Source organism: Cryptotermes secundus, unplaced genomic scaffold (genome assembly GCF_002891405.2).
Source record: "Cryptotermes secundus unplaced genomic scaffold, Csec_1.0 scaffold568, whole genome shotgun sequence".
Classification (NCBI taxonomy): Eukaryota; Metazoa; Arthropoda; class Insecta; order Blattodea; family Kalotermitidae; genus Cryptotermes; species Cryptotermes secundus.
The window spans coordinates 161,512-174,891 of record NW_019725423.1 but is presented as its reverse complement, the minus strand read 5'-3'; the positions used below and the strand labels follow the sequence as shown (position 1 = coordinate 174,891).

Below are 13,380 nucleotides of genomic sequence, written 5' to 3'. Positions count from 1 at the left end.
GAATAAACGTCAATTGGCTCAACTCTCAGAAAAACGCTTTCTTAGGCATCGCTACCCTGAGACCCATGCAAACCGACCCAGCTAGTTTCCCGTACCTATACCGATCTTCCTTAGCTTCATCTGTGAGGACAACTTCCAGTAGCCATCATACACTGTCCTAAGGTAGAAACAGGTGTAGCAGGGATAGCGCCATTCCGACTGCGACGATACAAGCAAAGGCGGGTTGGAAAAGAGCGGTGTTAGTACCCCAAAATGATCTCTCATCAAATTATTACCTACGACACAAAACTCCGTACAAAAAAGTTATGTTTGCATTCTTTATGGCCATCATTAGGTTAAATATTTACACTCACTTTCTGCTTCTCTGATATTTTCCCCTAAATTGGGCAATTAATGGTAAAAAGCTTGGTCTTCGACACAACAATATTAAATTAAATAAACCAAGGTAAATCTAAACACTGGTTTATTTCAGTGGCTACTACTTGTTTCGGTCCTCATGGGATCATCGTCGCGTTGTTATACTGACGTGTTTATAGAACTACCTGATGATGGTCCCGTTAGGACCGAAACAAGTAGTAGCCATTGAAGTAAACTAACTGTTGAGGGTGATACTCTGATCAAACCTTTTCCCGTTAATTATGATGCACTAAAGGACACATAGAACGAAGATAAATTGGTCAATGTTGGCCAAGTTGCTATACCAAACTTCTGCTTGTAATTCTTTTTCGATTTAGATCCTATTTTTAAGTTTGCCAGTCACACTGGCAGTGTAGTCTAAGATGAACACTGTCACTGACTAACCGAGCGATAGAATCAGAGGTTCGAATTCCACAAGAGGAAAGAAAGTACCGTATTTACGCATGTATAGGCCGCGTGCGTGTATAGACCGCAGCACAATTTTCACACAGAAATTATAGAAAAAATAATTTTCTTGGAATATTATTTCAGGAGTAGAAATTATTCCGAAATTTGGCAACGTTTAATTTTTTTTAATGAAGTGTGATTTCGAATATTTCGAATATAAGCCGCACCCCAGTTTTCCTCTTGAATTTTTGGCAAAAAATGTGCGGCCTATACATGCGTAAATACGGTATGTCCCCGGCCGCACCATAGCTCAAGAGGTTAGTCGCTGGCTTCCTACCGCGACGGTCCGGTTTCAAACCGGGTCTGGTCAAGTGCGATTTGTGGTTGGACAAAGTGGCGCTGAGGTAGGTTTTCTCCGAGTACTTCGGTTTCCCTGCCAATCTTCATTCCACCAAATTCTCCATCATCATAATCACCCGGGGCAGGTACAATAGGCCAATCAGTGGCCGACGTGCCGAGTGGACCCAACTGGACTCCACCCCGTACAATGCGAAAAATAGTATGTCTCAGTGTTTGTGCTTTATCCTTGAAACGAGTAGATCTTCAGTCCTAGGAGGCCTACTGTATAATATCGGTGCGGGTAAAATGCAGCCAGAGACAAAAAAATTGCAACGTTCAAATGTTAATGATATTAATAAGACTCTTTGTCGAATTTACTATTTTCGTACTCGGTACTTCATTACTGTAACAGGGACAAAATATACAAATAAATAAGAATATATGTTTCACGAAAACGCAAGTTTTTGTGTTCTAACTTCACGTATTACAATTCTGACTTACTGTATCTGCAACAGTTTATAAAAGAAAGCCAAATGGTACCATCTTAAATTTAATATAATGCGTGTCTTTAACAACCTAAGTATATTAATCTGAATTATCCTTATGTCTTAATGTAGCCCTGTATCTACAGAACATCCCATGACAAGTCAGTGCAAACAACCGGTAAATATTTAAGATTCTCTTAAATGCAGAATTTATTTCACGAGATTTCTCAACCCACAGCCACTTTGATAACGACCTGTCTGGCCCGCAAACAAATATAATTTCTCAACCGTTGGGCTAATGGATACAATGGAATGGAAGTATCAACATATCAACACCATAACCCGTAATGAAGAGGAAAATGGACCAAGAAAGAAAATGAGAGTTTCCCTTTATAATATAACAAATGTGAAATAGTACTAATATCATTTCTTATGAGCGATGTGAGCCCGATAGATTAAATTCGAAGCAGGAGAGGTAGTATGAAGACCGTGGACATGTCCAGTCACTCATGAGTTTAGTGCAAGCAATCACAAATTAAATTATAGTACTGTTATTATTATGACTAAAGCAGAGGTAAGTCAGGCAATGTATTGGCAAAACTATGCGCTGGAGGATCAGAGAATCGGGACTGGATTCTCTGCAGAGGGAGACACCGTCATTTCTCCGCAACGCCTGGACTAGCTCTAGGGCCCACTCAGCATTCTGTGTTATTTATCTGGGGGTAAAGGAACCGAGGCTTGAAGCTGATTATTCATCTCCATCTAGTGTCAGGTTAAAATGCGTCCAACTATACCTTCACTTCGTCTTCGTGGAGTGGTGGACTAGACCGATCTGGCTCAGGATAGGGACCAGTGGAGGGCTCTTGTGAATACGGTTATGAACGTTGGGATTCCATAAAATTACTGGGAAATTCTTGAGTAGCTGCAGAATCGTCGGCTTCTCAAGAAGAGCTCAGCCCCATTAAGTTATTGTTTTTATTATTACTTCCTGAAAGTTTTGATTTTCTATTTAAATATTTTTGTTTTGTTTGTTTATTTCTATTTCTGGAGTTTTATTCCCGTTGATTTTTTATTTAGACTGGCCTGTTCTATTTCAGTATTGACTACAATTCCTCATACATCTGAGAGGCCTTACCAGACGAAGGGTAGCCTATTTAGATGCTATTAAAGAGATTGCCGCATCTGGTTTTGTAAGAGCAAGTGCAAGTACGTATATCAAGCCGAGATGCTAACTTAATATAGACTGCTTTGAAGGAAGAGCCTCTCTCTCTCTATTCTACAGTGAAGCTTCGCCCACACTGACCTCTGAAGAAGAACAAAGATGGACGTAGGTGCCAGAATGAAGACTGCACAGAACTTCATGATCCTGCAACAAACAGATCGACATATTTGAAGAAGGGAGCTTCACTGGTCCATCACACATTTTTTCCTGAATTTTATTGGAGTAACAGGAATAGAATGACCATTAAATAACAAGGGTAATGTGCGCGTATTGCATAAAGGTAAAGTACTTGTACAGTTAAGACAGCAGGATAATTTACACAGAATCAGCACTAAGAACTATATCCCCTTTTCTTTCTGCATCTAAACGGCCTAACTCACAACAGTGTGTTAAATACGAGCATGTTAATGTTGAGGTTCTGGATGAATATCTGCCCAGCAGTTTAAGCTGATATTAGATTACATACAAACAGAGAAACAGACATGACATCCACATACAGCGTTCTATTCTAATTTGTAAGAAACGGCTAAAATTTACAAATATTGAGAATCATAAATAACGTCTGGTCTGGTAAGCGAAACCTGAGGTTAATGTTGATCAAATCATATTCGGTACGCAAGACAGGTAGACCTAAACTACCAAGTTACATCCAAACACTTGAAAGGTAATATTTCTTAGAATATTGATATCCGATATGGAGGCTGCTGGACTTCACAGACGCCACAGAATGGGGTGTGATAAATGTATATTTTTTGTCCTTCAACTTAATTAAGCAGTACGCCATGATGGCGTGTAGGGGACCGGATGTATAGAATTTTCTTGACTTCAGCATTAGTTGGAGATGAGTGGTCCGCTTCACGCCCCGGCCGATTTTCCTCCGTGGAGAGAGCCCCTGGTACCCTTTGGATATGAGGTTGGATGGACTGCAGAGTGGGTCTGAACGACATGGAGAAGCGAAAATTCTTGAACCCACCGGGACTCGAACTCCGACCCCTCCGTCTCCCAGCCAGTAGCTAGTCGCTATACCGACTGCGCTATCCCGGATCACGACAAATGTCTAAATAAAAGCATACGGTCGCCACGTTTGTAATTTTTAACTTATAAATGAGGATCATAAAAAGACGCAGAAAATGACATAAAATTTAATATGCTCATTACAATTAATATGTTGCTGGACATTATCCATCATCTTGTCTCTTCTTAAAAAAACCGTCTAGTTTCTATTAAAAACACAACGTTTCGGGAACTGGAATCTGTCCCCGTCTTCAGGTAAAACCTACTTAGTTGGGTCCAATAGACAGAGCTAGCCCCTATCTCCGGACCAGTTTCAGAAGGGGTTCATAAAACAAGCACAACATTGGGATATATACCACGTCCATACTGGTTATGCAAATAAGATCTAAAAGTTTGTGATGATGGTAAATTGTTACAATTAATATGTTGCTGGACAGACAAGATGATGGATAATGTCCAGCAACATATTAATTGTAACAATTTACCATCATCACAAACTTTTAGATCTTATTAATATGCTCATATTTGGTTATAATAATTCCACAGTTTCTGGCCATTCAATTGCGAAGTTCATGCCTATTTCTAGCGGTTTCCTTGCTATTATCTGTCATTAATAACAAAATTATCTTAATTTTACATTTAACTTGATCCGACGTTTAAAAATGGTGTTAATGTGAGAAGTTGACGTGTTCCACATGTTCATATTTTTAGAGCATAGTTAGAAGGATGAAGGAGGCTTGGTACTAACAGTTCAGTGTTAATATCGTGTTTCATATTAATTATCCAATTGTAAAAAATAGAATACCCCACACAATTAATTAATTTTTTTAATAAGCTTAGTGGGGAGTGAAGTCCAACTGGGTCCACTCGGCACGGCGGCCACTGATTGACTTATTGTACCTGCCCCGGGTGATTATGATGATGGAGAATTTGGTGGAATGAAAATTGGCAGGTGAAACCGAAGTACTCGGAGAAAACCCGTCCCAGCCCCACTTTGCCCACCACAAATCCCACTTGATCAGACCCGGGATCGAACCCGGGCCACCGCGGTGGAAGCCAGCGACTAACCGCTTGAGCTACGGCGCGGCCAATACCCGACACAAAAATACACGACTTCTACTTACCTTAAAAATGTGTGAGTAGGCTAAAATATTTTGTAATAAATTGTAAAAATTTTTTACCCATTTCTGGAGGCGAATTTTATAAACGATGCTACAGGGTCGTTATTAATGTATCTTCCCAGATACTTGACTGAATCTTGGGTAATTTGACAGCATTATGTAAACTAAACAGGATACACAACATTGAATGAAATGGGAATATAATCATAAGCAAGAAGAATTTTAAGGAAAATATTTGTGATTTATATCAAGATACCGTGTCTCAATTCTTGTCAAGAGCCGGGGTAGAAACATGAAAATCTTAAATCGCATAACGGATAATCCGGCCGAGGTTCGTATTGACTCTCCCTTTGCCACAAAAGCTGTTCATTGCTATTCAGATTACTATACCAGGGCGCCACCAAGCGGCAAGCAAACAAGCATGAAGTCACTATGGAAATATGGAGCAGCAGGAAAGTGACTGGCTACGGGCAGGAAACTGGACTTTAACTCGGATTTTCAGATTTTCCCAGAGTCCAGACTTGCTCTGTAACTCAATCAACCTCCAACCCAAAGGAAAACGGGGGCTTTTTCCCCGAGGGTGAAATGGCCAGGTTGTGAAGTTGCTCACCACCATCTTGGATCGAGATGAAGAATAGGTTCAGTCCCCGCATACTTCATGGCTTGGTGTTTAAGTACAGGCACAACTTCACATTTTCTACAATGGAATGAAATTTCTGATTCAGTTAATTTTTCTTGGTTACATGGGAATGAAGAATGGTATTGATGAATTGAGTTAAAGAAGGGATTCTTTGTCATGTAGTCCTGTTGATTTATATTCTGTAGCCATGTCACAATTCGTACATATTCTTTTAGCGAAGAAGAACTTGATAAAAAGTGGATATGTGCGGCTATTTTTAATACAGAACATCTGGCACTAGGTCAGGGTCTGATGTGTTCGGAATCAGGGGCGTAGGAACAGTTGAAAACAACCGTGCGCAGAAAAACTGTCAACAAATTTTGTTTCGCCTCTGTCTGCTTCACTAGTGTGGTAAAGGAAAGGACGGGTGCATTCGGACAAGTCAACTCAATATATCAAGCGATAAACATAATCACCTGAAAGTAGTATTGGACATAAGCAATAGAACCAGAGATGAGAAAAATATGGAGAATAAAAAACAAAAATTGGGAAGAATAGCTGACTTAAATTTTAGAATATTCTAAACAGTGTACAAATTATTCTCTTATGTTTTAAATAAACCCACAAAATGAACCTACTACTTTCAAGTCACAATTATTCAAAGAGCTGAATTTGACATCAACGTGCATAGTGAAACACGCCATATTTTCATTGTCGAAATTGAAAGGTACATTTTCAGGTAATCTCAACTGGAATAACATTCAAAATAAATTTCGTAAAAATCGATCAGATAATTACAAAATTGTTAGCTGCGAAGCAGACAAACACATATACAGTGATAAGGGTATGAACTTAGAAATATCCTGAATCTATATTCTTCCCATAGGGTAAACACTAAGTTTCTCAATGTTACGAATAAAGACAAAGGTAAATCTTAAAGTTATCTTAGTTATTTTCATGAATAAATATTATATTTCTTATTAGTTCTGCTATCAAGCACAGCTGATATGAATAATTTTAGGTTATAATGGAATGATTAGAAAAATTTAAGAAATTCAGACAAATTAATGAATTCAGTAATGACCGGACTTAAAAACACGATTTGTACGCGGAGTTGAGGAAATAATCTAGACTGAGGAAACCGAAGGAATTACATTTCCAAAAGTACAAATCCAAGATGGTTGCAGATACATGCCTACATCTGATTCGAAAATAATTATATGACAATTTATGAAAATTGTTTGCACTGCATATTCATTTCACAACTCGGGTACTGTACCGTGAGGGACTTCTATAGCAGTGTGAGGCAGAGTGAAGTTGCAATTTAGAGCTTCATCATCATCAGTAATCTGTCAGACGACAGGTCCACAGTCTCTTCCAAAACAATTCCTCCACTTAATGCGATCTAGAGCTTTCTCCTTCTAATGACAGTATCCTCTTCTGTCCCCAAGGTCATCCAGCATCTTCTTACGTCTTCTTCCTCGTCTTCTTGTCACTTCTATCCGCCCCTCTATCTTTCCTTCGATAGCTTGTTTTAGAAGGCAGTTTCTGCGTAAAACATGACCAATCCAATTAGCCTTCCGTTTTCTTATTTCGTGTAGGATATTCCTCTGATCACTGACTCTAATTAACACTACTTCATTTCTCACATAATCAGTCCAATTGATCTTCTCCATCCTTCTCCAACACCACATTTCGAAACTTTCCAGATGTTTCTGATCTACTGCCCAAAGTTTTAGAGCTTCTCCTTGCATAAAATCAAGCTGAAGACGTGTGAGGAAATAAAGGAACAGCTCCATGCATTCTTAACCCCGGCACTTGAAGGTGAGTTCATTTAAGTTCATACGTTCATGTATTTAAACGCACCCACGCCATTTTTACGGAACACAATTTTAGTAATCATGTTACATGTTATCGTGCTGAAGCGAGCTAAAAGACAAGTGCTGAAGATGCAATGGAAAGCAACAGCAGCAACACATGTGTTTCAGTTGTTAGTTTTATCTTCAAATGCCAACTTCAACTAATTGGAATTCTACTGGGGAATTATTATCAAGCACACTTTTATTCCTTAAATGAGCTTACGTGTTCACACTGTTAGTCAAATAGGCTCTAGTGCTTAAGCAGAGTTGCGAACTGGTATCGCTCCTTTCTGGTAACTGGTCACTTCAGTAATATAACTTAGATAGAGAGAGAGAGAGGTTCTGAAGAGCCTGCTTTAGTGACTATTACCGAAGTCACATAAATATAAAGTATATATGTTAATTCTCATCAAAATGAAATTAATTAAAACCACTGACGTGACAGAGCAAGATTCTGATTTAACCTTAAAATGAAGCAGGTCCACTTCCTGCCCAGGCCTCTCCAGTTCACAGTGCCCAACGAAAGAAAGGATTGCAGTCCTACCAAATACTGTACATTTAAAGGTATGATAGAAGAGCTAATTCTGCTCTATAATTTTTCCCGTGCAAATTTCCGTGAAACTAAAATTTCAATGACGCGAAACCTATCAAAATTGACGTCACTTTTAAATCACTTCACAGTAATACTAAGTCGAAAAATAGAACTTGGTTCAAAATCGATGCATGACTGTTAGGAAACTAGCATCAACTGACAGACAAACAGTCAACATGAAGCAGACAGACACTGGACCATTGAACTGTAATAGGGGATGTAGCGTCAAGCAATACTGATAAGCCATCGGATTTCGATTTACTCAGTTCCTTCAGGCGAATGAGAAGTTATTGTTTCTAGCCCCAACGTACGTATGCATTTTATCTCCTTCAGTAACTATCATATAACGACAACCCATCAACCGATCAAACAAAAGAATCTATTAATCACTTTAATTTCACGATATTCCAGCGGAGTGCACTGGCTCGAGCGGTGACTCTTCTGCCTGTCCCAGTCTAGGCCGAGATATCGGCTATCCTGACTGAGGTCTTCCGTAGTTTTCCTCAGCCCCTCAAATCAAATGCAGGGAGAGTGTCTCTAATTAGGCCAAGACCGGCTCCTTTCACTGCCTTTCCAATTTATTTAGCACTTATGATCATACCATTCAATGATTTGAAGTCTGAGACACTGAAAACGTTATTAAACAAACCATACATAAATAAATAAACAATATTCCACTGTCTGAAAACAAACAGAAAATTTCCTTTAAAGGGTGAAATGTGTCTATATAGCATTTAAAAATTAGGTTCCTTCTTCCACGAAATCAAAGCATCTCCATTACAATTATCAGTTAATAATGCTTACTGAATAAATTTCTCTTTATTATGAAAAGCAAATAAATTCCACAGGTACATTCTGTGAATAAAATATGCTGTAGGACAAGAAACATTGTTCATTGTTATAATGAACAGTTTCGTCTGTTAGACTTGAAAGGATTCTGACGATGGTGTATACTGTACTTCTTTTGGCTTATTTTGGACTTCAACCATCGTCCGGTATATAAAAGACAAAAAACCACGACGTTTCGGAGGCTGGATCTGTCTCCGAAACGTCGTGGTTTTCTGTCTTTTATATACCGGACGATGGGTGAAGTCCAAAATAAGCCAAAAGATATACAGTTTCGTCTGTGTTAAACGAGTTATAAACGTTTCTCTGCGACCTGCAGTAACCCATTTTGAAGCCACTGTAATAATACTGCATATTTAAGTATGTCCTTTTTCATGTTTCGGATTCACACAGACTTTCACAACGAAACATCATAAACTCCGTTTCTCCACAAAATTACTCAGCTTAAATGATTACGAAATCTGTGGCTCATTACAATAAGAAGGGTCACTGGAATGAAACTAGGGAAATACTTCAGTGGTGAAATTAGTTGATGAATCGTTTCACGAATATTGGAATACGCAGAATCCGAACACATGTCTCGTGAGCACGTACACTGCTGCGCACTACGCATCCTGCTGTGAATCAGGTACGAGAGGACAGTGACGTCACACGAGCGTCACGTCACATCGTTGATAAAAATACAGCTTCCTGCCTAAAATTAGATAATGTCACAGGTTGTAAATATTAAAACAGACACACCCCCATATAAGATGAGGTTACTTGCGACTAGTGAATTCATCCAACAAGCAGGAACTGAATCCTAAGATTTCGAGACAAGTTAGAATCGAGAGAATATTGTTGGAATGCTGAGCAAACCAGTTTCACAGTTGATTAAAATTGCATTTGTCTTTGAAATTGTTAGTCTATGTTGCTTTCTTGGCAATAAGCACAACATTATTAATTACAGAAATTCATTAATTGGTCATAGAAGGTTATCAACTCCGTCCGGTGTGACTGATAAATGTTTTTCCCTCTTTATTTAATCTTTCATCCTTTACATGTTTCGGTCGGAGAGACCATCTTCAGAAGGACATTATCAATNCTCTCAGACCGAAACATGTCGAGGATGAAAGACTAAATAAGGAGAGAAAGAAAAAACATTTATCAGTCACACTGGACGGAGTTGATAAACTTTTTATAATATTGTTTGTGTGACGGATCTAGATGAACTAAATAAACCCATTAATTGAAAAACGTAACTGATATTAAAATTAATCCTGAGTGTTACATTATGCTGTTCCAACTTCAGGCTTCGTGATTTCCATAAACAGGGGGGAGGGGTAAAAACGAAAAAAAAAAAAGATACAGACAAGCAAACTCTAATATATGAAAATTATTAAATTTTACTGAAATACTGTGAGGAGAACAGGTTGTTAATTCAGCAAAAATATAAAATTTTTACCAGAAGATAAATGCTAAGGCTCAGAGCCCCTAGCAAATACATAACTCGGAGTCAGGTCTATCTACCTCCCATCCTCATAACTTAGTACCTTAAGTTTTATCTTAATTTCTTTCCTATGATCATCATATTTTCCCAAATGACTGTTCTCCAAGAGGTTCCTTCATTAAAATTTTCTACATATTCCTTTCCTCTCCCGTCGTAACATGCCTTGTGCAACGTAGCACCCTAAATTTGACTAAGTCAGGCTGAACAAGAAATCGAGAACGGTTTCCCAGTGGACGCGAACCAATTTTGGATGGACCATAAATTCGCGGGAGAAGAGCAAAATTTCCCACATCAGTTACGAGGTTTAGGCTCTTTGATCTGTTCCGGTCTTTGGGTTAGACGAAGGGATCCTTCTATTGCTTTGGTGACCGCCCCTTCTCGTTTCCTAGGCATTCAATTAATTGGCATTCATAAAATATGTTGACTTTTTTACCTTTTCTCACAGCTTAAGTATATTTAGTTCTTCTCTGATATCAGTGATGGAAAATAATACATGGAGGATAAGATACAATGAAGAGATAAACACATTACTGAAAGGAGAAGATATAGTAAGATTTATCAAATCACAGAGAATAACATGGTTTGGACATGTCGAAAGAATGGAAGATAATGCAATGCCAAAAAGAATATTAAAAGTAAGGTTATGTTACAAAAGCAGAGAAGGAATACCCAGGATGGGATGGCCAGACGAAGTTGAGAACGACCTGAAGAAGATGAAGGAGAAAGGATGGACAGAGAAGATGAGGAATAGAGAGCAGTGGAGACTGGTTGTAGAGGAGGCCAAGGCTCACCCAGGGCTGTAGCGCCGAGTGGTAGGGTAAGTACCTAGGTAGGTACTCTTGCCTAATATGTACACTCCTTTCTTGTCTTTTCTTCTTTAGCTTGCCACTGATCTCAGGAATTTAATATACGATATTTCGATCTGTTGGAACAATATTTGTATTACTTATTATTTATGAGAGCTTTTGATTTTCCTTTCTATAACCTGATGAGCGACGAAAAGTATCAACTCTAAGAAAGCTGTCCTTCTACTTAACATCCTTCTGAAGTTCTTACCAATATAAATTTCCCTTCTCGACGACGAATATCATCAGAGCCACCTGTGGAGACGGGGTCGAATATCTCCACATGACCCTGCGAGTCGTAGGAGGCGACGAAAAGGGAAATCTCAGATCTGAGACAGTAAAATATGGCCTCGAGTCCCAAGGGACTAAGACCCGAGAAAGACTGAACTGGCGATGGCCAGCAGCATATACAAAAGGCAGACCCGTCCTCTCGTCAGAGAGGGCGCCCCACAAAAACAAGACCGTAAATGTCAAACAGTAATAAATATCTGGACATGAGCCCCAGATGGGGCTCGACACCAAGACTTACTGACTGACTGACCGTCAGTCGCAATGTGACTTGGACTTGGAATATCATCAGGACAATACATCGCCTCTGTTCATGTCTCGCGGACGACCTTATGAACTCGTGTTTAAGTTAAGTAGTTAGCAACTGCACACCGAAATTCACAAAACTAAGAGAGTCTGTACAATGTAAGTCTTCGTAATATAACTAAAAAACTTAGTTTTTATGTATTTCCTGTCATTCTATGCTAGTAGAGAATCCTTTTCCGAAAATATGTTTGTGTTCTTAGAAGTTCTTGCTAGTACAATTTTTATTATATCCTGTGTATAAGCTGGTGCAAATTCTGTAAAATCAACTAGCATTTGAGCTTCACACTGCACTTAACCTACCAAACCTACGCATTTATACATACGTTCTTGTTATCTAGCCAGACAGCTTCTATGACATAAATAGGTGATTGCGGAGTTCTGGTTATCTCGGAATTACAACTTGCATCGCATAGGTCTTGCAATCATAATCTAAAAAGATAATAAGCGTAAAGGTAAAGCTATCCCTGTAAGAGGCTGTGAAGGCGCATAGGTTTGGGAAACGTCGAGGCTCACAGATGATGGTGAGGTTGTCAGCCTTACGCGCCGGCCGTCCTTTACCCCCAAGGAAGAATTCTGGTACCCATTTGTCTTAAAGGCTGGGTGGACCCCAGTGCCGTTATACACGAAATAATATTGATACAACAATTATGGAATTAGTTGATGGTGAGCAATTAATATAGGAACTGAATAATCTGTACCATCGGAAAATTTATTTACCACATGGATTGACTGTTGAGTGTCGCGAGATTTGTTTGAGGTCTAACGAGACCAAATCTAACTTAAAATAATTTGTATATCCATGATTTATTTAAACCGTCTTGTAGTGCATACACTCATTTATCTCCTTCTCTCCCTCGCACTACATGTTTCGGCATAATAATGCCATCTTCAGGTGCTTACTTATCCACGCCAAACTAGTTCATTGCATGCCTTGTTCTCATATTAAAATAACTAAAATATGTATCTATCATATACATTGTCAAACGTCTGTATAATTTTCGAGTTGTCATTCAATTTTGTCGCAGTGATAATATTTGACTTTGTTCTATGTATTTACTCCAGCTTTGGCTATTTGCACCGTGTACACTGCAGTTGTATTGCCACGACTTTTACTTTCATTTTGAGTAGGAGACATTTTTAGCTTACTTTCCTGAACTAGGCTTATGCGATCTCCATACTGTCTGTCTGCATGTGACTCCACCTCACCATCAACTTCGGAATGCCTAAACCAATCTTTATGAAACCTGGTGCACATATCATGGCATCTAAGAGCAGCTCAACGGTGTACTTCATAAATCCCTCCCATCAGTCACTATGGCTATATGTGTATCCCCTATTGTTGCTAGGCAATGGCTCGGCAAAAATCCCCAAACTGTTGCTTGGCAACGGCTCGGTTAAAACGTTATAGCGGTAACAAATACACACGTAAGAAGAGAAGAATTGTTGGATGAATCGTTTTATATGCGGTCCATGTCATTTCAAGGAAAGCAGGCGATTAGTTCTTCCCAGAACTTCTTGTATCCTATACTCCATGGCCGCGCCATAGTTCAA

General features: G+C 39.0%; 1 protein-coding gene across 1 annotated transcript in view; it reads right to left on the bottom strand.

Moving 5' to 3' along the window:
• Positions 1 to 13,380, bottom strand: part of LOC111863389 — a 39,153-nt gene that overhangs the window by 4,684 nt on the left and 21,089 nt on the right. The window contains exon 2 of the mRNA XM_033751037.1: positions 2,932 to 2,994. Coding sequence (XP_033606928.1) covers positions 2,932 to 2,990 — 59 coding nt within the window. The 5' untranslated portion in view covers positions 2,991 to 2,994. The remainder of the gene's footprint in view (positions 1 to 2,931; positions 2,995 to 13,380) is intronic.